Source organism: Equus caballus, chromosome 5, assembly GCF_041296265.1.
Source record: "Equus caballus isolate H_3958 breed thoroughbred chromosome 5, TB-T2T, whole genome shotgun sequence".
Lineage (NCBI taxonomy): Eukaryota > Metazoa > Chordata > Mammalia > Perissodactyla > Equidae > Equus > Equus caballus.
In genome coordinates this window covers 10,775,557-10,800,607 of record NC_091688.1, presented here as the reverse complement: position 1 = coordinate 10,800,607, position 25,051 = coordinate 10,775,557, and the positions used below count along the sequence as shown (strand labels likewise).

Genomic DNA, 25,051 nt, shown 5'->3' with positions numbered 1-25,051 from the left:
CCTGAGGAGATAATCAGTCCTGGGAGAGAAAATTAGCCCCCAGGATTGTGAGAGAGACCCCAATGTCAGTGTTCTTTTCATTGCATGGGAATTCTTGGAACCCCAGAGAGCAAGCATTGGGGGTGGCAAGTTGTTGGAACTCAGGAAGAACTTCAGAGGCAACAGGAAGCCAGCCCAGGGCTTGGGCACCTATTTTTGCACCAGGAACCACGCCGCGCACTTCATATGCATTGTGTCTAAGCTATACAACAAGCTGAAGTGTCAGTATTATTTGCCCATTTTACAGATGTGTCCATCGAGTCCCAGGGATGTGAAAGGACTTGCCCATGGTCCCATTACAATAAGTGGCAGAGCTGAGGCTCAAACCGAGGCCGGACTCCCAGGCCCACATTCTTTGCACTCCATCACATCCTCTGTACGGACTTAATTTTCTAACCTGCAGAACTTTCAGCAGTGTTCCACAGGTGAACCCAGGGGACGACAGCTTACACTTCAACATTTCACAGTCAGCTCTCTTCTTTCTGCTTGGTGGTCAATTTGACATCACTCTATTCCATCTTAATCCTTTGGACGCCGTCTGTGATTTTCTCCTATTCGGGTTTCCCTCGCTTAGTTTCAAGTTTATGATACTAACTGGTTCATTTTAAAATTTCTAGAACACCACTGGAACTCCTGAATGGAAATAGGGAAAGTGTGAAGTGTGTTCGTATTTAACTCCAAGTCAAACTCTCCAACCTGCGCAGGAACTGAGTCCTGACCAACCTGGCTGACCCACAGCTCAGTGGCAGCCCCGGGGCTCACTCATGTAGGGTGGAGGGTCAGGAGGTGTGAGCCCTTGCCCCAAAGTCTGTTAAGGTTCAAGATGCACGACAAATGCACATTGTCCTGTGTGATGTTGGTGATGTCTGACTGTTTTTAGAGATCGACGCCCCCAAGAACCTGCGGGTTGGTTCCCGCACGGCAACCAGCCTTGACCTTGAATGGGACAACAGCGAAGCAGAGGTTCAGGGGTACAAGGTTGTGTACAGCACCCTGGCAGGCGAGCAGTACCACGAGCTGCTGGTTCCCAAGAGCATCGGCCCAACCTCCAGAGCCACCCTCACAGGTGAGTGAGCCCTGGCTCCTGGGCCACCTCAGTTCCTGAGTGCAAACCCTGACAGCTCTCTCCCCAGCCCATCCACCCCACATCCAGCCATTGCCAAACCCCACTGATTTAATCTCTCAAGTACCTACCACGTTTGTCTACTGCCTTCATTGTACTGCCACCACCTGGTCTAAGCTACGATCATGTCCTGTCTTCACTTCTGAGTAACCTCCCCACACTCTCTCCTGCCCTCCTCTAACCTCCTCTTCACCCAAGAGTGATCTTTTCTATTTATGCTGTCCCATTGTGCACACATCTCGGGGACTTCCATTGCTCCTGGGAGAAACCGTTACCCTCAGCGCAGCCCACACTGCGGTCCTGGCTCCCCTGCCATCTTCTCCCATCTCCCCTCCCTCCCATGTCCCCTGTGCTCCCTGTGCTCCAGACCCACAGGTCTGCTTCTCTCGGCTCCTCAAACACCTTTTCCTCCTGCCACAAGGCTTGGCACATGCTGCTCTCGCTGCCTGTCAGGCGCTCCCACCTCCCTCTTCACCCAGTTGTGTCTGCCTCCTTTTCAGATCTCAGTTCACTTGCCACTTCTCAGGGAGCCCGTCTGGTTCCCAGATGAGGTCAGGTCATCTTGTCGGGCAGCCTCACCTCGCTGGTTGCCACTCACTTCATAGCACTCCTCAAGCTACCACTGGACACTTGTGGGTGGGATTATTCGATTGTCATCTCCACCCTAGACCTAAAACTCTGTGAAAGGTGGATCATATTGGTTATTGCTCATCACTGACACCCCAGTGTCCAGCACGGCGTCTAGCATGTACATCTTCCTAGATAATCAATGGTTGAATGAATGAATGAATGAATGGAAGAAACTGCAAAAGTTCACTACGACTAGGGCATAGACTACAAAAGGCCAGTGAAAAGGTGAGAGTCTGGTCATGCCTCATACACCCTATAAAGAGTTTGAGTTCATTCTTGAGAGCAATGAGGAATCATTGAAGAATTTTAAATAAGGTGATGTAATGACTAGATTTGTGCAGCTGCAGTGTGGAGAATGGATGGGAGGAAGGCAAGGCCAGAGGCAGAGATTGGTCAGGAGGCTGTGATAGAATCAACCAGAGAGATAACGGTGGTCTGGGCTAAGACAATGCCCTAGGTCACCATGACACTTGGCTGGGGAGCATTCCCTGTCCCCATGGCACTGTGGGATCCAGCCAGTGCTCTTCCTGGGGCCTTAGACACAGCTATTCAGGAAAATCTACCTGCTGGACTTCACTGAGAGGTAGATGACTAGAAATGGGGGCATGGTTTTCAGACGAAGGAGACTACGCAAAGCAGCCATGGACCAGGGGCTGCCAACGCGCTCACAGAGAGACACTTGGTCTAACTTGCGTCTTGGCTTCCTGCAAAAGCATTTGCTGTCTTTCTAGACAAGGGACACACAGCGAAGAGTGCACACAGTAAACAAGGGCGGTGTAATCAAAGCTGTTTTCCTCCTGAACTGAAATCCCAGACGGCCTTGCCAAATGAGGCCAGTTAAAGTAAATATAATAAATGCTTTTTCCAGACAGATGCACTCCTGAAAACACAGCAAGAGATGGAGAGATATGCTGACCAAGCAGGTTATTGGGGGTGAATTAAACATAGCAGGAACAGACCAGCTGGGATGAGGGCCTTTACAGTGAGCTGGAGACATTCACAAAAATTAAGCTAAACAAAAAAAACTAAAATGATACAGGAGGGATCTGATTCTAAGGGCAGCCCATCCCTGCCTGGAGCCGCAGGCTGATCTGGCAATTAGCAATTTTACAAAGATGACGGCTAGTTGTTCAGATAGAGCATGCACCATAAAATCAGGAGAGACAGAGGGAAGAACCCAGTCACATCCTAGCTATTATTTTCCACTACCCAGAAAGGAGAAGACTCATTGATCATCTGTCCTATTCCAGGCACCTTCACATAGTTACAGCTCATTTAATCTTCACAACAACTTTGTGAGGCATGTTAGCATCCCCATTCTGTGGATGAGGAAATGGAGGCTCAGAGAGTTTGGAAACTTGCCTACGTTCGCAAAGCTAGCAAGGGGCATGGCTGTGATTCAAAGGCAGTTCTGAGTCCCACCCAAAGCCTCTCAGCCATGGCTGCTCCAACTAAAGAAGTCAAACGTAAAGGCCAGTCAAAACTTAAATGCTGCAGACTCACAAGGAATGGAAAATTATTATTGAGGAGTGGGCTTACTCAGGCCAATTTTTTGGTTAGAGTTGGGCTTATGAAATAAAACTGTAAGTATATATTACACATAATTGTCCCAGGGAGCTCACCGCTGGGGAGATTTATAAAGACAAATAGCTTTATGTGACTTAAGAAGGGATTATAGGCATGTAAGGAAATCAAGTATGTCTGTGCTTGCTGAGATGCAAATTACAAGGATGGTTGGCTCTCCTGCTGTGGCATCTGGGGGAAGAGAAGGAAGGACCGTGAAGGAAGGCAGGCAGAAGGAGGGAGGGAGAAGTTTGATCCCAGCTCTAAAGAGTTGTATTTTCTCTCTCACTCTCCAACTTGGACACTAAAGAAGAGAGTTTTTCAGCCTCCAAAGTCTGTTCTTTTTTCTGGTTTCAAGCAAGTTGTTTGTTTGCATATATAAAACAAGACCCTGGCCGTGGGTGGGACGGGCATCCCAGGGTCACCTGCAGCTGGTCCACCCTCACCAGAAAGACCCTCCCCATCGCCAGCCTCCCTGTCGCCTAGTCAAAAATAATTGGGGAACTCAGATACAGAGAACAGATGGGTGGTTACCAGAGGTGGGGGTGGGGGTGGGGGTGGGCAAAATGGGTGAAGATGGTCAAAAGGCACAAACTTCCAGTTATAAAATAAATAAGTCCTGAGGATGGAATGTACAGCGTGGGGACTGTAGTTAATAATACTGCATTGTACCTCTGAAAGCTGCTAAGAGACTGCATCTTAACATTCTCATCCCAAGAGAAAAATGTGTAACTATGTGTGGTGACAGATGTTAACTAAACTTATTGTGATGGTTGTTTTGTAATATGTATAAATAACAAATCATTGTTGTGCACCTGAAACTAATATATTATATATGTCAATTATATCTCAATTTTAAAAAAGAAAAAAAATTGGGACTTCTAGCAGAAGATCCCATTCTCTCTTGCCCCGGTTTTATCTGAATGCTTTGCTCTGCAGAACATGTTAAGAGCCAGGACTTTGGACCCTGTATCCAGGCACGGCCACTTCCTGTGTGATTTGGGGCCATCTACTGAACCTTTCATCATCTGTGGAAGAATAATGACCCCTCTTCCCTCATAGCGTCATGATGAGGCTTTAACGAATCAGTCTCTAGCGAGTTTAAGGCAGTGCTTCTAACGTAGCAAACTACTCCACCTGAGGCTGGTGATGAGGCTGAAGGAGGAGGAGGCTGTGAACTAACGGATGGTTTAGGACAACTTCCTGTAACAGGTTTGGCACAGAGTGGAGAACCTTGCTTCTCAAAGCGGGGTGTGGGGACCAGCAGCAAGGGCACCCTCCTCCCCAGAGATGTCAGAGCCCTCTGCCCCGCAGATCTACCATCTCAGAGCCTGCGTTTTAGAAAACCCCAGGTGATTTGTGTACATTAATGGGTGAGAAGCGCTCATTTAAAGCATAGCTTCTGAAGTTGCCCACTTGGGTTTGAGACCAACTTCATAGATATGCATCCTTGGGCAATTTCTTAAATTTCCTGTGCTTCGGCTTCCTGGTCTGAAGGCCATCATGTCTACCCCGCAGGGTTGTTGTGAGGATTAAATGAAATCACAGATATCTATATAAGTAAGGACTTAGGATGGACCTTTCATTGTTTTTAATCCCCACAAAGGTCAGACCTGGATCCGTGGCAACCTGGCCTCTCCCTGGAATAAGTTTGCATCCCCCGTGTTCTCACAGCTGACTCTAACCCTTCAAGTCCTATGGCATCTGTGTTGGCTTTTTCCTGCACAAGCCCTTGTCTCCACAGGCACCATTTACTTTTGCCTGCGGAATGCAGGCTCTCCCAAGCACTCCCCTCCCAGCTTCCCAGTGCACATACCTCACCTTTTGCAACACAGAGGCCAGGCTGGGGCACAAAATACCAAACATTTCTTTTCCATGATTCTCTCTAGGCAATGCCCAGTGAATTCCCTCTGAAGTATGAATTCGTTTCTGAACAACAGACTCAGTGTCTGCAATGGTTGTTTTCTTTTTCTACTCTGGTGGCTTCTGTGTCCTTAATGATAAGTCTTTTTTTAGGCTCAGCCTCTCAGCCCAGATGACGTCTGCTTGGCCTGTGTACCATGCCCGGAGTCCCCAAGGAGTCCCCAAGTGTTGTATACGTTACAGGCTCATCAAGGTTAGGTTAGAACTTGGCAGCACTTACCAGGGACAGGCACCACCAGTCTATTTTCTGGGTGGCAATGAAAAACAACAAACCACATAGAAAACTCCTGGAGGAGAGTAGGAAGGAGGAAGTGAGGGAGGGAGAGAGAGAAGGAAAGAAGGAAATTCTCCTTCCTTGACTGGGATTTGGTCAAAAAACCCTGCCTGGGACCCATGCAAATTATAGACATTGCTCTGGCCTCTGTGTCTGAGGTGACTCCTCTAACCTGTCATCGGAAAGGCCTGTGGCTGCAGTGTTTTGCCCAGAGGGGAGAGGGGTTTGTCCTCAGCCATCCACACCCTCTTGCTGGTCTTCCGTCATGAACAGGAGCCCACACTTGAGGGCCTCTGTGGCCAGGGAGAAAGGCAAAAAAAGTGGCCCATATGGCCATGTGAGCAGGGGGCTCTCACCCCGCCCTCCGGGGCCCATTCATTGCCTCCGTCACCCACTGCACAGCCCTGCCTGGGTGCCTCCTGACACCGTGTCCCAACCAGCTGCCTCTCTCTGCTCTATGATGACGTGGCTCTCCAGTCAACAAGCTGCTAATCAGAAAAATCATCAACAGGGCTTGAGAAACCCAGGGCCTTGAAGATTCCTACAGACATCACGATACAAAGTAGGATTGCAAGAAAACAAAGACCTACAGCCAGCCACACATGACACACCCACTCGCTCACACACACAGTCTCACACGCACAAGGCTGACGTCTGCAAGCACACCTCACTCAGGCCGTGCAAGGTGCCCCCTTCAAAGCCTCTGGTTGCTGTGGACATGGAACAGAGTCCCACACCAAACCCCACATTTTCTCCTCAGGTGTCAGAAGGGGGTCTGGTGGTGAGAAGGTGGGCTCCTTGAGGGGCAAAGGCAGGAGATGTGCTTGTCCACAGGAGGATTTTCCATGAAGAAATCTGGGACTCCGGAGGAGTCCAGCTGGCAACTCGGCGCTGACCAAGGCACTCGATGTTCACTTCACCCTGTCTGCACTCCCTGGCGTGCCAGGGCACAAACACCAGACGTGGTGCCAGACCTTCAACGCCCTGCAGGCTCCTCTGAGAGGAGGAATCGGGCAATGGGCCTGGGGCCAGAGCCAGACCGTGCTCTGCCTCCTTTGGGCGAAGTCACAGTGACCCCAAGTGGTCACTTTGGTAAGACACCCTCTGAACAAGGTACCACCTTCCAGGGGCCAGAAAGTGGGGAATGGGCTGCAGAGACCCAGGCAGAAGAGAGAAAGAAAGGGCAGAGGCTTCCATACCCCTCCTCCCCACAGAGCTGGCACATAAGGGTGTCTGTCCCCCCATTTGTGTTAAAGGGCTGGGGCAAGGCCAGGAGGAAAGCCAGGTGGGGAATTTTCATCTTCTGCTTTGGCTTCTTCAGCAGGCAGTGTTTGTTCAGTAAAGACCAGAGACGGATGTTCCTGTAGGACAAGGATGATGAGCCGTGCTTCTCATTAATCTCACCAGCAACGAGAAAGTTGCACCTGAGGTTTGTGGGCTCAGTCCCTCCCTTAAAGTCAGCACAGAATCAGTTGCTTCTCTTGATGCTCTCATATCATCCATACTCCAAAAGCAAGGAGATGTCCTCCAACGCCTGACTCATTCAGGGAACCTGAAGGAGCAACTACCATTACCCAAGAAGATAAGAATGGGGAGCCTGGGAACTCAGGTCTCCATTACGATAAGAAGTAGACTGTTGCTTATCTGGTATGATTTCAGGGGTTCCAGGTGATCCTCTGTCTCCAAATATCTCCCCATCTATGAAACCCCTGGGACCCAAATCTACTGCTGGCAAATTTCCCTAAGAGGCACCCTCCATTAGGTCCCTGGTTTTCATGACTTATTTTACCCGATCTGCCTTTGCACGTGTTGTGCCCTCTGCCTGTGATGCCCCTTCCCCAACCAATGTCCCCTGAGCCCTCAAAGCCCCGTTCACAGATATCCTCTTTGGAAGTCTTCCCAACACTCCCAACAATGCTCCGCCATGCTGTATGAATAGATTTTTTTCACTATGCTACATACTGAATTAAAACATTGAAAAAATCAAATCTCTTGACTCAAAGACCTAAGAGTCTAGTGAGGAGACTGCCGTGAAAACTAACAATAAAACTAAAATCACATAATTGCTATTAAAGCTAAGAGATTGACCACAAGCTCCTTGGGGACAGGGTCCTCAGTTTTTCCCACCCTTTGAAGGGAGGTTCCTGATGCACTGGGACCAAGCAAATCCCTAACCCCAGTTTGGTAGACATGAGCTTCACAGGCATTTGGGTGATGTGTGTAGGGATTTAAAGATGGAAAGAGTCCATATTTCTGCATGTCCACCTGAACTCAACCCAGCCTGCAGACCCCAAGTGTCTTATTCATGTTTTTGCTGGCAAGAGACAGCAATCTCAGCTTCACGGGCCTCCTCCTCCCACTCCTTGCCCACCAGCAGCAGGAAGCATGAAGGACAGGTCTCTTAAACAGGGGCAAGTGACTCATTCTGCCTTTATCACCCACGGTCCTTGAAGTGCAGGTGAGAATTCACTAGCCCCTCTTACTCTCCAGGCCTAATTGTTCTCTTCCTGCTCACCGTGCCCCATCCTGACCACCAGAGAACTCTGTATCTCCTTCCCCCAACTTTTTCTGGTCTTGGCTGGCTCTCAAGGCTCAACTCAAGCCCCTTTTCTAGAAAGACTTCTCTGGCTTACTCTAGCCCATGCTGATCTCACCCCTCCTCTGAAATGGTCTTCTTAACCATCTGCCCCTGGTGTAGGGCCGAATTCCAATGTGCTTGCTCCACTCCCCTCAACTGGCCTGTAAGACCGTTAGGGATGGGGACCATGCTAGGATGTGTCGGAAAGAACAAAGGACTTGTGCTCCACACCCAGTTTTATCACATATTAGCTTTGTGGCTTTGGTCAAGGAATGAACTTCTCTGAGCCTCTGTTTGCTTGTCAGTAATGTCCTCCTGGCAGAGCTACAGGGGCATTAAATGAGATAACATGGACAAATCTCTAAGAAACTATAGTTAACAATAGTACTCTTGACCATCAGTCACTCAAAAATTCTCCTTCAATTTTTATCCCTCCTTTCTTCCCTCCCTGTCTTCTTCTAGAGTACCTATTTCGTGTAGCTCAGTGCTTGGCTTCTTATGGATGCTCAATAAATAATTGATTTCCTTCTTTAGTACAGATGTCTTGTTATCTCATTAAGGACAAGGGTGATGTCCACTCAGCTCACCCCAGTATCCCCCGGACATGGCCTTGTGCCTGACACAATGGAGTCCCTCCGTGATACCCATTGAGTGAATGAACTGTGTGCTTTGGGAGCTCAGAAAAGAATGGGTGTGCAGTGAAAGGGCTCAGAAAAGCATCAAGCTCCAAGTTGAACAAAGGAAGTTCTATAAGGGATGGAGAGTGGTGGTCTCCTAAGGGACGAATTTTCTGAGCTACTGTTAAGAAAGGGAACTGAGCCCTTATATGTTACCACCTTATATGTTACCACACTTACATGTTACCACTTGCAGGAGTTGGATGGAAAGATAAAGGGAGCATTAATAGAGAGCAGTGGGATCTTTAAAAAGTGAGAACTCCCCAGGCGGCCTCGGAGTGCTGATATATAAGTGTGCTAGATGTGCCTTGGATACACATTTTCTCTTCCGGCAGAACTGTATTTTACCTACTGGCAAAGAGCAACATTTCACTTGTAGCACAGGAAAAGAGCTGCTGAAAATCAAAGGCAAGCAGCAGGCAGGAGCTTATAAGCGAGTCCCACTTCCCCATCCCCTAGACAGAAAGCCTGGGAAGACGGTACTCTTTAAATTCTGCTCTGCGGTTTTCTGGGAGAAGATGATTCCATTGTAAATTATTGAACATTTCATTTAAGCTTCATAAATAAGAAACTCAGATGAAAACGTTACATGTTAGATCCGTTTGGCAACATATAATTTCTGTCTTACTCCCTCGATCTGTCATCTTTCATCTTCGTCGGAGAATTCCTACTTCATTATAGGCAATTGAAGGTCTCAATCAGGTGCCTGAGAGAAGTGGTTTATGTCCCAAAGGTAATCTAATTTCTCCAACCAAGGATGTACCTGGGACTCAGAGCACATCCTGACGGAGATAAATGCGGGCTTCAGGCGGATCTGGGGGCGTTGCAATCACCCACTCAATCTAGCAACAGGTACTCAGGCCAGCCATGGGACAGCTCCTCGCTGACACCTGGACTCCCTGACTCACTGGTTTCATCAGAGCTGACAGGCTAAGCATCAGCAAACCAACAACAGGTGTCCTGAGGACTGATCTGCACCTGCCTGGGGCACGCAACAAAAGGACTCAAAATCCTGGAATAGTTCTCTGAGCAAGGGAATAATAATATCGGCTACTATCACGAGGGGCCAGAGGCTGTGCTTTATACACATTGATTCATCTAATCCTCACAATGACCCTCTGAGACAGATCCTGTGATTCTTCCCATTCTCCAGAAACTGAAGCTCAAAGATGTTAAGTAATCAATGTTTCACAGGTAGAAAGTGGCCGAGCATGAATATTAACGTAAGTATGGCGACCTCAAAGTCTGTCAGACTTCAAAGTTCACCTCTACTGGTATTGGCGCTTTAGAGAAAGAAAGAACTAAGAATTAGGCATGGATGGAACTGGTGAGAGAAAGGAAAAAGTAGCCTGATTCTAATGCATTCCTGCCAGGGAACCTGGTCGGTAAGGCCTGGTAGGTTCTGCCATACTCAAGCACGAGGGACTTATTGCACAGGCTGCAGTGACGCCATACTGAGGAGGGGGTACAGGGGCCTCTCGCAGCCTTCCCCTTCACTAAACCAGACCGTTTGCTAAGGAAAAGTTGCTCAGTGCATTTCCTATCAAAATCCTTCCTCTTACCTCAGGGATCCCAGAGAATTCACAGCTGCTCTGGGGAGGGGATGAAATGAGAGGAGGGGTGGGACATTCCAGTCCTCTTAAAAGCCCTGAACCCTGAAGCCAGAAGCCAGAGTGTCATTTCCAGCTGGTCACAGACTTACTCTTTTCCTTAGTTTCTTTTTGTAAAAAGACGGTGTACCTGTTTGAATAATGTCCCCCCAAAAAATCATGTCTACCTGGAACCTGTGAATGTGACCTTATTTGGAAATAGGGTCTTTACAGATGAAATCAAGTTAAGGTGAGGTCATACTTGATCAGGGCAGGCCCCCAAATTCAATATGACCCATGTCTTTATAAGAAGAAGAGACACAGACACACAGGGAGAATACCACGTGTTATGGACTGAATGTTTGTGTCCTCCCCAAATTCATATTTTGAAATCCTCATTCCCAATGTGATGATATTAGGAGATGGGCCTTTGGGAGATGATTTGGTCAGTAAGGATGGAGCCCTTGTGAGTGGGATTAGTGCTCTTATAAGAGGCTCTGGAGAGTTCTCTCACTTTTTCCGCCACATGAGAAGACGGCCATCTAAGAACCAGGAAATGGAGTCTCACCAGACGTGAAACCTGCTGGTGCCTCGATCTTGGACTTCTTGGCCTCAGAACCGTGAGGAATGATGTTTATTGTGTAAGCCACGCCTTCTGCGGCAGTTTGTTACACCAGCCCAAGCTGACTGAGACACCGTGGGACAACAGAGGCAGAGACTGGAGTGCAGCTGCAGGTCAAGGGAAACCAGAGACTGCTGGCAACCACAGACGCTAAGAAGAGGCGAAGGAAGGATCTCCTCTTAGAGCCTTCAGGAGGAGCAGGGCCCTCCTCGCGCCTTGATTTGGCCACCAGACACCAGAACTCTGAGAGAATAAATTTCTGCTGTTTTTAGCCACTCTGTCTATGGTCATTTGTCACAATAGTCACAGGGAGCTAATGCAGATGGAGGTCAAAACACTTCATGTATTTTGAAAAGAGCAAATGTTATCCTAATGCAGAACAGCGTGATCATTGGCCGTAGCTCTGACAGGGCCACACGGAGCCCCACACAGAACCTACCAAAAGGACTCAGACTGACCAGGGGGCCCCCACCGGTGAGGATTTGCTCTTGTTGCATTTTTCTGTAATCCTACTCCTAATAAGTGAGGGTGAGTTGGATGCTGGTTTGATGCTCAGAATAACGGCCCCCCAAAATACCCCCATTTTGATCCCTGGCATGTGTGACTGTGTCATCTTACATAGCAAAAGAGAAACTGTAGATGTGAGTAAGTTAAGGATGTTGAGATGGGGAGATTACCTGTGCTATCCAGGTGGGGCCAATGTAATCATAAGGGTCCTTATAAGAAGGATGCAGAGAGATCAGAGTCAGAGTAGAAGATGGGATGATGGAAGCAGAGGTCAGACAGAAAAACAGATTGGAAAATGCTATGCTGCTGGCCTTAAAGATGGATTAAGGGGCCGCAAGCCAAGGGATGCAGGCAGCCTCTAGAAGCTGGGAAAGACAAAGAAATGTATTTCCTCCTAAAGGCTCCAGAAAGAATGCAGCCCTGCTGAACCATTTTAGACCTCAGACCTCCTGAACCGTAAAATAAGGATTTGTGTTGTTTAGAGCCAGTATGTCGTGGTAATTTGTTACAGCAGCAATAGAAATTAATACTCCAGTCAAACCAGTTAGTCTGAAAATTAATGTGGGAGAGGGTAGGGAGACACCCCAGTTAATTCCAGATATTCTGGGAGGCTCCCAGCCATCCTTTGCATTGAAGTCCCAAAGGATTGCTCCGGAGAGACTTATACCTGTAAGTTGGACCATTTTTGCATTTTCTGCATCTTCTCAGAGTCCCCCAGAAGTCATTCTAAAATTGAATCCTTAGCTTTAAACATCCTGGGGCCTGAATTACTGATCTTGGTGGGATCCCACAGCAACAGGGCTTCTGCATGCCCCACACTAAAGGCCTGACAGCCCTGTGCTCAGAGAGAAAGTCCTTCCAGTGTTGCTCCCTAGAAGGGACCCAGGAGTCCCCACACGGCCTCAGTCCCCATCTAGAAAAGGTGCAGCTTGGTCCTTATACACAAGCTTTAAGAAATGCTTTAAAGGCCCCTGTCCACATAGTTCCTCTCCGTTATATACTCTCCCCATTCACAGCTTAAGCAAGAAATCCCTTCCCCAGCTGTAGCCAACCTGAGACTCTAAGTACCAGAGGGAGACCTTCCACAGGAAAGCACCCTTCTGGAGGTCACTGACAAGGGCAGCCTCACTGTCTGCCTGAGGAGACCAGCAGCAAGAAGGAGGCTCTGCCCTGATCAGTTCATTCAGGAAGGACTAAACACAAGATCTGAACAGGAGTCTAGGGTCATTTGCTTCCCTCCTTTCAGCCTTTCCCACCCCTGACACACACATGGAATAATGTTTGTTTCTGCATCAACCAACAGATCTGGTACCTGGCACTGAGTATGGAGTTGGAATATCTGCCGTCATGAACTCACAGCAAAGTGTGCCAGCCACCATGAACGCCAGGACTGGTGAGTAGGCGGATCGGTGAGGAAGAAGACCCGGATACTCTGTAAGCCCGAGGAGCCATGGAGGCTTGTCCTGTAAGGACTGGTCAGAAGGCAATGCCCCCTAGATAACAGGTTCCAGGTGACAGTTATCCACCTAGGCACAACATCTACCTGCAGCTCTTTGATGCCTTCTGCCTGACCTCCAACATCCGACACACAGGATGGAGTCCCACCCTCTTCCCCACAGATGTGTGCATGGTGTCCGTGGTCTGAAGGGCTGCCCACAGCTGTGCAGAACGGAGGTGGACAATCCCAGATAGGTTGATGTCATAGCACATCATATTTCTTTTAGACCACCACACAGCAGGCAGAATGTGGTATCCCTCACTGTGCATGACAGAAGCCCTCAGAAAGGCCACAGGGATGAAGGCCTAGACTTGGAAGGAGCCCATTAAATCTAAGGGCAATGGAAAAGTCCCCTTGAGACCCTTGCTGCTCTGGATCCAGCACTTTTGCTTCCAGACCCTGGATAAATCTCAAAGTCACTCTAGTACCTTAGGTACAAGCACCCTGCACTGGACTGGGAATCTTGAGCCAATCTCTGTCCCAAGGCTCAGTCTAGCATAGACAACCTCTCTGGAGAACCACATGGACATAAGTCCCCAGGAGTCCTCAGATCTAGTTGCCTACACAGTCATGGCCAGGTCAGTCAAAATGGTCTCAGGAACACGGGTTGCTATTGTTTCCAGGAATGGCATATCCCTCCTTGATGGTGGCTCCTGTTTTGCCCTGGTCGGCTTGCTGAGTAAGGCTTGGAGAAAATGAATGCAGAGAGCTTAAAAATCAGCAGCCAGCTTTGTCCCAGAGGTGGCTATTTTCCAGAGGTGTTAGGGCTGCTAATGTCTTTCTGCAGATTGTCGGTCTGTATGCCAAGCCCATGGCCATCTCTCAAAGGGAAGATGCTTAACAAAATATGAGATAAGTGTCAGCAATGACAAGCTAATCCTCATGGTCAGCAGGCCTGCTGATAGCTTAGAAATCCACAGAAAGGACCAATTCCAATAAATACTGGCCCTCCTGTGTAACTTGTGTAAAATAGGGCACTTATGTTTATCCACAGAACTTGACAGTCCCCGAGACCTCATGGTGACAGCCTCTTCGGAGACCTCCATCTCCCTCATCTGGACTAAGGCCAGTGGCCCCATTGACCACTACCGAATTACCTTTACTCCATCCTCTGGAATTGCCTCAGAAGTCACTGTGCCCAAGGACATGACCTCGTACACACTGACAGATCTAGAACCTGGGGCAGAGTACATCATTTCAATCACTGCTGAGAGGGGTCGGCAGCAGAGCTTGGAGTCCACTGTGGATGCCTTCACAGGTACCAGGGCAGCAGAAATCCCAGCCGGGTTCAGGGATCAACAGATCTTAGCATGGGAAGGCCATCTAGGCAACCCATTCTTTTAACGCCCCATTTCCTTTAGAGGAGGAAGAGATGGATGTAATGAATACACCAAGAAGGAAGGGTTGGAAGTAAAGGGTAGAGATGAGCTAGGCTGCCTACATGCCTGAAAATTTGTGTCTGGTTTCCTACAGCCTCGACATAGTGGTTGATTCTGTCCATCTTCCCCTGCCTGCACTAAACCAGTGGGCATTCAGAGGATCCATGGGATCGTATTAAATTCCTTCCAAGAGAGAGCTTTTAAATCCTGGATCAGTATTATGAATAACTCCCAGAGATAATGCTGGCTTTATCCTGCTGAGGACATTCATTTTTCAGAATGTGGCTTGGAGAAAGGTGAACAGACAGGACTGGAGAGTGAGGAGGTAGAAGCTCAGGGCCAGCAGGTGAAGGTACAGTCCTTATTAGCAAGAAAAGTAGATCCCTTCAGTCAGATAGTTCTTCTAGCCCAGTGGCCCTACCACCTCCTGTGTGTTTCAGAACCATCCATCTTCTCTATTTTGCAGGCTTCCGCCCCATCTCCCATTTGCACTTTTCTCATGTCACCTCCTCCAGTGTGAACATCACCTGGAGTGACCCATCTCCGCCAGCAGACAGACTCATTCTGAACTACAACCCCCGGGATGAAGAGGAAGAGATGATGGAGGTCTCCCTGGATGCCACCAAGAGGCATGCTGTCCTGATGGGCCTACAACCAGCCACTGAGTACATTGTGAACCTGGTGGCAGTCCATGGCACGGTGACCTCTGAACCCATCGTGGGCTCCATCACCACAGGTGAGGCTGGAGGACTTGACAGCAGGTGGTGAAAGGGGTTCCCACAGTAGCCTTTGACAAATCAATGAAACTTAGAAAGAGAAACACCCAAGGAATAGGGGACTGCCTCATTTGGCTAGAGAGGGTCTATGAGCTGTTCTGAAACAGCCACCTTTTCCAGAGCTATGCAAAATGTAGAAGATGGGAAATTTCCATTTAGAAGGCAGAATGGACTCAATGTCTTGAGAAGGCCAAGTCTTGAATATTGGTCCAGAAGTCCTCCCATAACTAGTGTAGGAGAAAGCCCTGGAGAGAGTTAATCTCCCGGAGGAAATACTTCTGCAGTGAGGAGACATCTGCTCCTATTCTGGAGGGCCATCTCTTCACTGCCCAGTGAGGTCACTAACACAAATGATGCTTCCTCAGATATGGGACTAGCGTGGAACCATGTAGGGACCTGGTACATAGAGAATGGGGTTGATTTGCATGGTGTTTGGAAAACACAGGCATTCTGAGATGAATTGGATCATTCTCATCTCATCATTCCCAAATACAATCACAAATATGAGTATGTATGTGGGTGAGGACATGTGTGTTTGAGTGGTTTCCTACATACCAACAAGAACTCACAAACTGGACAAGCGGATTAAACACTCAGCTGGTTTTGACTCTGCGATCCTCCAGCAGTCAAAAAAATAAGGTATACAGTATAAACGAAATATAATTTAGAAAGTGGATTTGTTCTGGACTTGTGCTCTGAAATCCCTCTACAGTCAATAGGCAGTTTTTCCAAAGTGAACCAAAGGTGATTGCTAAAAAAATAAGAAAGATCAAGTTGGGTTTGTCCAAGAGAAGTTGCCCCAGAGAAAATGACCATGTTGCCCTCGGTTCAAAACAAAACACACAAACTTAAAGGAAAGTTCTCAGTTGGCCTTTAGGTAGTAATAGTTGCTACACAAGCACAGATCTTACCAAATTGACTTCATGTTTTTAAAACATTCTCAATGAACATGGCTTTGGCCATATCCATGAGGTTTCAGATGAGACTTCAGCCTCACCATGGTTTTAAGGATGCCCTAGTACACAGAAAGTTCTTACAGGCCTCTTGGACACCATTAGCACATGGGCCATGTAAAGCCAAGGATAGGAATCCCTTTTTCACACTTTCTGTCTTTCTGTCTTTTTCCCACAAACACTTGGATCCTTGTAGGAATTGATCCCCCCAAAGACATCACAATCAGCAATGTGACCAAGGACTCAGTTATGGTCTCCTGGAGCCCTCCTGTTGCATCTTTTGATTACTACCGAGTATCATATCGGCCAACACAAGGTAATAAAAATTATCTGATTTCTCAAAGATGAATGGGATTTGGAGCTAGGTGAAGATTGTTATGGGAAAACTAACATACGCCAGAGGATATCACCCCCATGCCTGCATTTTTCCTCCTCTCTGTGGCATGCTCCAACAGAATGAGAGTGGGTTGATGAGAAGCACCCAAGAAACCCTACGCTCACCAACTCCTCTCACAAAAGGCTTGATTACATGTACCCAGAAAGCAGGCCCTTCACCAGCAGAGGTAGCTAGTCACCATTATCTAGGCAATGTAGTAAGGAACAAAGAGCTCTAAAAGAATCTGCCAAGAGCCAGGATCATGTGCACTTTCCTGAGAGAGTAAAGTCTAAGACTAGAACCCTGGGGGATGCCTAAAGATCCAGCAGAGCCAGACGAAGCCTTGGAGGGAACCACAGTGACAGTGGTCCTATTTTTGCCACTCCAGCCAAGTCCTGAGTCAGAAGAAGTTGGCCCAGATCTCCCCCGCATCCTGCCAGTTCTTGCTAGCACGTGTGGCATTGTTAACAAAGTGAAAGGCGTGCTGACTTCCAGTGAGCGGGTGGGATAGTTTTCCAGGCTACCATGTCTCTGGGTTGCACGGACCACTCTTTGCAGCCATGCCCTCTATACTGCCTTAGAAAGACCAGCTTGTTAGAAAACCACCTAATAAATAGTTCTTTTACTTTGCTCCAAGGAACCTGTTAAATGAGGGGGTGAGACCAGCATGTAAGTTCTCTCGAGCATTGTCAGTCCACGCACCATTTTTCTTCCTTCCCCACCAACTGTTAAGTCTTGCACCCATCTGTGCTTCATGACAAAGTGCCATCAGGAGCTCCTATGTGAACTATGCCATGAGCTGCTTTGATGAGAGATCTGCTCAACTTTAACTGTGGCTTCTGCTTTTCCTTAGTGGGACGGCTGGACAGCTCCGTGGTGCCCAACACTGTGACAGAATTCACCATCACCAAGCTGTACCCAGCTACCGAATACGAAATCAGCCTCAACAGTGTGCGGGGCCGGGAGGAGAGTGAGCGCATCTGCACTCTCGTGCACACAGGTAGGCATGCCTCCCTGTTGGGGGCCAAGTCAGGACCCCAGCTGAGGACCTGCAGCAAACAGAAGAGGCAAAGAGCGAAGTTGTTCTGGCTGATACAGAGGACACTGGCTCTGGGCTTGGAAGCTCCACTCCTAGGCACTCCTCTGACTCACTGTGTCATGCAAAGCCATCTGCAACTTCTCCCCGCACTGATATTTCTCTCTAATACTAGTTTAGAGAGTCACCCTCTAGGGTTCTTATTGGTTTAGGTCAGGAATTTTCATGGAACTTCCAATATGACAGATGACCTTTCAAAGACACACCATGGAAGTGAATTCCAGAACAGACCTGAATCATCCTATGTAATTTTTTTTAAAACTCACAGAAGGAAATGCCACCTCAGAGAAGGAAAGGGTTGTTATTCTAGTAACAACCCTCAGGGTCAGGAAACCTCTCTCCTATATTGCCAGAAACCACCAAGCAGCTGCATTTGCTCTTGCTTCAGGCTTGAGGGAGGAAGAAGGTGGCAGCTTTCCTCTGGACAATGAGCCCCTTGGATGGGGCTGAGGATGGGGCTTCTGCGGCAGCTCCACCACCCCTCCTTCTCTAGCCTCTCAGCCAGCCCACAATGCAGAACTAGGAAAGATTTGCTGTAGAAGTCACCAGAGGGGACAGTCACAGTTTTCTGTCCCCAACCCCCAGAACTAACCTCCCAGTTAAGCTATAGTTCCCATAGCACATGGGAAAACACCCAACTTGTCTCATTAGGAGAACACCTGGATTTCCTGAGGTTGCTTACTTTCCTCAGAGAATGGTATTTCCTGAATGAGAAAAATGTAACTTGGAATTCCTCACTGCTTTTGTGGATGCTCTCAGAAGCCCAAAAGCAGTGTCTCTAAGGCCACACCCAAAGAAACATTCCTTCAGAAACTCAAAAAAAGTCTTCTTCTACAGACAACACAGGCTATTGGACTCTTCCCTAGTCTCCTTCCAGGCCTATGACCACAAATAACCCAGCCATGTTGTTGGTTCAGTCTTACCCTTTCTATCAAATTATTTCTGACCACTAAAGTATCAACACTAATTGACCCTGAAGTGATACCCTATGAGTCAAAAGAAGCTCTCACACCTTCCTGAAAGTCTTAGAAATTCATGACAAAGAAATCAAGCTTTTTCTCACTGAGGACAATAAAATGGACTTGAAGAGCCTCCTACCCCCAAGGAGAAAGAGAGCAGCAACTCAGGTCAATAGCTCATTCTTTGGGTTCTTGGTGATAAGCAGTGAGCATCTCTAATGCAGATGTTCACCAGTGTGCCAACACAAACCACCCCCAACCAAGTCCAGGCAGAGCTATTTTGTAAACTCCCAGTAACCAGATTGCTCACAGAAACGTCTTATTTTGTTGTTGCTTGTTGTTGTTGTTCTAACGTGAAGTCTATGATCTTACAACTTTTGGAAATGAGCACTCCTTCAGGGTCTCATGCTTAATCTCAGGGAGATCAAGCTAACCATAGTCTCATAAGACTTTTCTTCTTCATTTCTTCTCCTAAGGTCACATCAGAAGAACTCATTGAAGGCATAGATTATGGATACAATTCAGATGTAAACTGTAAAAACATTTTATGGTTGTTGCTTTGAAGTGATGGGCATGGGAAAGCAATAAAAATCTTCAATTAGAGAACAGGGCCAAATCAACAGCACATCTTGATCCCCAAAAGTAAATTGCATGACACTTAGGTTGAGCTGATACCTAAACTGTCGTAATAACGTTCATCTCTAGAATAAATCCCAACTCTATAGAAGGGAAGCACAGTAATAAAACAAAGGCACAGAGCATGGGCAAATGAGAATACAAACATGGTCCTATGACAAGCAAATCTTGTTGCCCCAACAGGCACTCTTGGCCTTAAACCTAGAAGAATCTCCTTGATTCGCTATGTCACAAAAAGGATACCAGGACTCAGTACAGAGTAAGCTTTGTGAGTAGTAAAGCAAGAATTCAATAATCACATACGACTTCAGAGGAAAGCTGAGTCCCATTCAGTCCTGGCACAAATATGTATCGAGCACTTTCTAAGTTCTAGGTGCCAGGAACACTTCTGCCTTCACGGAGCTCCCACCACACCTCTTGAAGTTCAACAATACAGATGGTTCCACAGGCATGCCCCTTACATTTATCAAAGTGCAAATATCTTGGGAAGTGTATTATCTCATTAGCTAAAGAAATATAACAATTTCTATATTCCTTAGTTCTCCATCTAGGCTTAAATGTCTAAGACACAACAGCCATAACTTGGAATCCCCCACAGCGCCTGACCGTACTCTGTACATAAGAAGTTAATGAATTAAGAGGAAGATCTGGGGGCAATCAGAGGAGAGCTGGGTACTTGAGAGGAAGGCAGAAAGGGAGAGGAGGAAGGGGCTGGTGGGAATCAGAGGGGATAAAGGAAAAAGGTCTCCACTCACTTCATTATTTTGTTCAGCAGCAGACATGAGTCGTGGGTGAATCTACAGGAGATAGTTCACTAGAGTTCCATGCTACAGTTCCTCTCACCTTTCCCCATACTCTCCTGTTCTCTTTCAGCCATGGACAACCCTGTGGATCTGATTGCTACCAATATCACTCCAACGGAAGCCCTGCTGCAGTGGAAGGCGCCAGTGGGTGAAGTGGAGAACTATGTCATCGTTCTCACCCACTTTGCAGGTGGGTATCTGCAGGCCTATGCATCAGGCAGGTGGGAATGGTGGAGACTGAGGCTGAAGACTAGTGTGAAAGGAAGAAAACCAAAACATTTTGTCAATCTGAGGGACAAATTAGAAATCTTCCTGCTTCAATTTCACTATGAAGCCCTCAAGATGTCCCCAAACTCTGCAAACTGTATCAACTATAGGAATTGAGAAAGCTGACTCAGAAGGTTACAAGAAGGGCACATACCCAAGGGCAAATGCAAGAACAGAGAAGTAGCAAGAGGAAGACAAAACTCAGAATTAAGCTAAGACCAGGCCCAAAAGGCTATGGGCAGAAAAGCAGACTTGGCTAGATATTCATAGAGCAAGAAAAACACTAAATTTGTAGGATCATGCTTGGAGCAGATATGGGTCTTCTCTACCCACATCCGGCCCAAAAGTTTGAGCCAAGATGAAATCTTGAGTTTCCATGTCTTCTTCACCATGCTTGTTCACCTTATGCTATTTGAAGTTGAACAGAGAGGCCCAAAGCAGAATAGTATTGAGTAGTCCAAGTACCAGGCCTAGGAAAATTATTTCCCTGCCTAAATTATACATATGATCACAGAATTGTTGTGAGTTATATTCAGGAATCCAGAAAACAGAGATACCAGAAGACAGAAGGCAGGCAGATGTCTTACTTCTCAAAAATGGCAGAGAAAGCCAATTCTGTAAGCTGCAAAGAAATAAACTGATTGTCAAAGCTTGGGAAAGTAAAACCCAAAACAGACTATTCAACAAATTGGAAGAGGAATTAGTGATTACTACATAACAGCACAGGTTCACTACAAATAAGTTTTACCAAAACCAGTTTACGTCCTTTTTTTGTTGGCAAATCTGCTAGCACATTTGTATTTCAGCAAGGCATTAGAAAAACCCACTAATCACTTAGATGGAAAAATACATGATGGGTCATATTTGGAGTTACATGGAACTGTAGTTGACTGAATGACCCTCCTCAAAGAATGAATATCATCACTCTGGATACATCCTAACCCCTCTGATACACAATCCACCTCAGCTGCTACCATCCCTCCTTGCATACGATGATCCTGCACTTCTTAATTCTCACCATGCCTTCTCAAGTCACCAGGCATTTGCACATGCTGTTTCCTCCACCAGGAAATTCTCTCCCTACTTGTCTGCCTAGAAAACCCATCCTTCAAGTCTTAGTTTCAACACTATCTCCTCTGTCAAAGCTCCCATTTTTCCCCTAAGGCAGTCAGATGCACCTGCTCACAGGTACAAAAGTACACAGGTCCATCATAGCAATTAACTTTCATTCACTCAACAAATACTTTTGATGCCCTCTCATGTGCCATATACTCTATAAGGCTGTAAAGATTCAGAGACAAAACATGAGCTCTTGTCTTCACAGAACCCACATCTAGCGACGATGCAGACAAGTAAATAGTTACAACTCTAAGGGAGCAGTGTCATGATATAGTCAAGCACAAAACACCTTAGATACGTCTTTTGGGCCACTATGATTTGGGATCAGGATGTTGAAGAGAAGAAAGGAGGTGCATCTCAGATAAAATTAAAGAAAGAGAACGGGAGAGAAAAGAAGAAGAGCAGCCTGTGTGCATTTACAGAGATATGAGAGAGCATGAAGAGTCTGAGGAACTGCGATAGTTTGACATGACTGGAGCATTAACTGATGGCAGGATGTTTCAAAGGAGGATATTGAAAAGGTAGAGTCATTATGTTTGCTCTTCCAAAGACTCCTTTTGGATTTGAACTTGTTCACATGCCTTCTATGCCTTTAGACCACAAGAAACTTGACACTTCTGGCCCTACCTAGTTTGGAGAAGTGCCTAGTAAACTTTGTTAAATGTTGAATGACTCCAGAATATTCTAAAGGCACAAAGAGGGCTTGGCCCTGATCTAATGAACAGTTTTATCAGTAGCTTGAATGAATCCAGAGAAGACATGCTCACAAATATGTGTATAAAACAAAACTGTGATCAATAAAATCCAAATTCAAATAAATTTTAATAAAGTGAAACAATGGCCCAAAACTCAAGACGGCAAAATGCAATAGAAATAAATGGAAAGCTCTGCCTATGGGTACAAAAACTCAACTACATAAGGTTGGGTTGGGTGGTTATAAAGAAAGTCTTTGATTAGTAATAATCTTGCATGTGACACCATATCACATGACTGTCTCAAAACCTAATGGACTAATATAATTGGCACAAATATAAGCATAGGTTGACCCTGTTTGTTTCATTGGGCAGTACTTCTCAACTATTGTTCTCAATTCTCCTGAGTTCTGCATTTCAGCAGGGACACTGATAAACTACTACTTGTCTAGAGAAAGGTAGCCAGGATTGAGATGGTTTTAGAGTTGTCACATACATGTAATAGGGGATGGGGGCTGAATTTTCTCAGTCTGGAAGAAAGAGGACTTGATTAGGAATGGTGGTGGGAAGGAAGGGGTCATGTAGACAAAAGATTTGGCTTATTCTTTATAACTTCAGAGGTCTGAGTAGAAGTTATAGAAAAGATATTTTGGCCTCCAAATAAAGGATATTTTTCTTGGGGCTGGCCCCATGGCCGAGTGGTTATGTTTGCGTGCTCCGCTTTGGCAGCCCAGGGTTTCGCCGGTTCGAATCCTGGCCACGGATGTGGCACCACTCATCAGGCCACACTGAGGCGGCATCCCACATGCCACAACTGGAAGGACCCACAACTCAAAGTACACACCTATGTACCAGGGGGGTTTGGGGAAAAAAAAGAAAAATAAAAAAATCTTAAAAAAGAAAAAAGATTTCTGAAAAAAAATAAAGAATATTTTTCTCAATGCAAAACTAGGTGAGAGGGGATCCTTGTATGGAGTAAAATGCTAAGCTAAATAACCTCCAAAATATTTTTTCCAAAATTCTCTAATATTGAATCTTTGGAAATGACTTTGGATTTGATGAGTCTTTCCTAAGTTGAATAGCTTTATTCAATCTTTATCCATGCTCATCTGATTTCAGTTGCTGGAGAGACCATCCTGGTTGATGGAGGCAGTGAGGAATTCCAGCTTGTTGACCTGCTTCCTAGTACCCACTATACCGTCACTTTGTATGCCACCAATGGGCCTCTCACCAGTGGCACCATCAGCACCAACTTCTCTACCCGTGAGTACATGGTCAGCTACATATCCAGTATCCCTGGAGGTTTTTGTGGATCCCGAAAATGATCAGTTTGCATGTGATAGACTAGATTATAGTCTATAGGCTTTGGACAATGCAGCCATGAGCTATTCTTATTTTAGTTGACTGTGGCCCAAATGCCAGTGGAAGTGAGCTGCAGCTGTTGGCCAGCAGACACATATCTGTTTTCTGCTCTCATCCTGGATCTGGCTGATAGCAGTAGAATCAGGCCAAGAGAGGCCAGTACTGGTGATGCATCTGGCTCAGAAAAGTCTGATGGATATGAAAGGGCTTGATATCGGGGAGAGAGTGCTGGGTGTGGTCACGGCCAGGAGAACAGTAGACAAAGATATAGATGTGAGAATGTTATAAGTTCAAAACTGAACTCACAGACATGCAGATTTAACAAGGTCATGGTTTCAGACATAAAGTGTCAGACTGTAAGGTGTCACACCGAGGCCCAGAGGCCCAGATGAGAGAAGAGGGGGATAGCTGTAAGAATAATCATGATACTCAACAGTTGTCTTCTGACCCAGGAGCACCCTTTATGCTCCTGTCCAAGCTAGAGCTGGGTCAGCATGTGAGCAGCCCAGGGACCACACAAGTGGGCAAATAGGTACACATGCCTGGAATCGAACGGGGAGGAGCTGGAGGGGCAGGCGCTCTGGCATTGCCTCCTCTTTGCAGTCCTGGACCCTCCTGCAAACCTAACAGCCAGTGAAGTCACCAGACAAAGTGCCCTGATCTCCTGGCAGCCTCCCAGAGCAGACATTGAAAACTACGTCTTGACCTACAGATCCACCGATGGAAGCCGCAAGGTGAGATTTTTCTGTCAAGGGGAAAGACCATTCCTATCAAGCAATCCTCAAGGAACAAGCTGGGTTTCTTACTATGGATACATAGCATGCTGTTGAGGAAGGAGTCTGCAAGCCAGAGACTTGGGTGCTAATCCTGGCTCCACTATTCCTCTTCATACAAGTTGAGGCAAAATACTAAACCTCCGTGAGCCTTAGTTTCCTCTCTAGATAATGGGGGTATCTATTCCTGCAACTTCGCTTGGTTGTGGTGCTTCCAACATGATGATGCAAAGCACCTTGGAAATTTCCAAGGCTATAGAAGTACATGATATTGGAATGATTTTTCACTAACAGGACCAAGCAAACATGAGCTGGATACCAAATTCAACAGCCTTTTATGCCTCCTGATAAGCATTATAAAGGCTACATCTATATGGCCTACAGTAAAGAGATGACAAATTTCTGTTTCATGTGATCAGTTGAAACAGTCCATCTAGAGCACTGGTTGTCAAACTTTTGTTAGCAGTGGAATTCTTTTTTAAAGTGAAATCATGTTCAGAGTAGATTTAAGCAGAGCTAGTCTGTTGGAGACGGAGTAGGCCTAGGATTCTGCTTCCTCACCTGTCGAGGAGGCCCAGTGCAATGCGAAAGCCACTGGATTCGATAATCCAGGTGCCTATGTTTATCCCAATGTGCATCTGGAAGATAGGAGCTGGCCTAAATCTCACAGAGGAGCTGTCCTCTCGGCTTGTTGGCTTGGTTCTCCTCATTGTGGGTTGCAGAGGATGAAAATGACCACTGCAGTACTGACCCAGCTGGCTGTGGGATCTGGACTTCCTTCCCCACTTCCTCTATTGCGAGCCCGTTGCTACCTTTCATCTGCCTTCCTCCGGCTCA

At 46.8% G+C, this 25,051-nt stretch overlaps 1 protein-coding gene across 5 annotated transcripts in view; it reads left to right on the top strand.

Annotated features, from left to right (window-relative positions):
* The window catches only part of TNR (tenascin R), a 405,036-nt gene that overhangs the window by 344,455 nt on the left and 35,530 nt on the right, over positions 1-25,051 (top strand). For all 5 annotated transcript variants that reach the window (XM_023640591.2, XM_070267731.1, XM_023640590.2 and 2 more), the window contains 9 exons: positions 920-1,105; positions 12,829-12,918; positions 14,018-14,281; positions 14,869-15,138; positions 16,328-16,447; positions 17,361-17,507; positions 20,072-20,191; positions 23,199-23,342; positions 24,045-24,175. In XM_023640591.2, the coding sequence (XP_023496359.2) occupies positions 920-1,105; positions 12,829-12,918; positions 14,018-14,281; positions 14,869-15,138; positions 16,328-16,447; positions 17,361-17,507; positions 20,072-20,191; positions 23,199-23,342; positions 24,045-24,175 (1,472 nt within the window). The remainder of the gene's footprint in view (positions 1-919; positions 1,106-12,828; positions 12,919-14,017; positions 14,282-14,868; positions 15,139-16,327; positions 16,448-17,360; positions 17,508-20,071; positions 20,192-23,198; positions 23,343-24,044; positions 24,176-25,051) is intronic.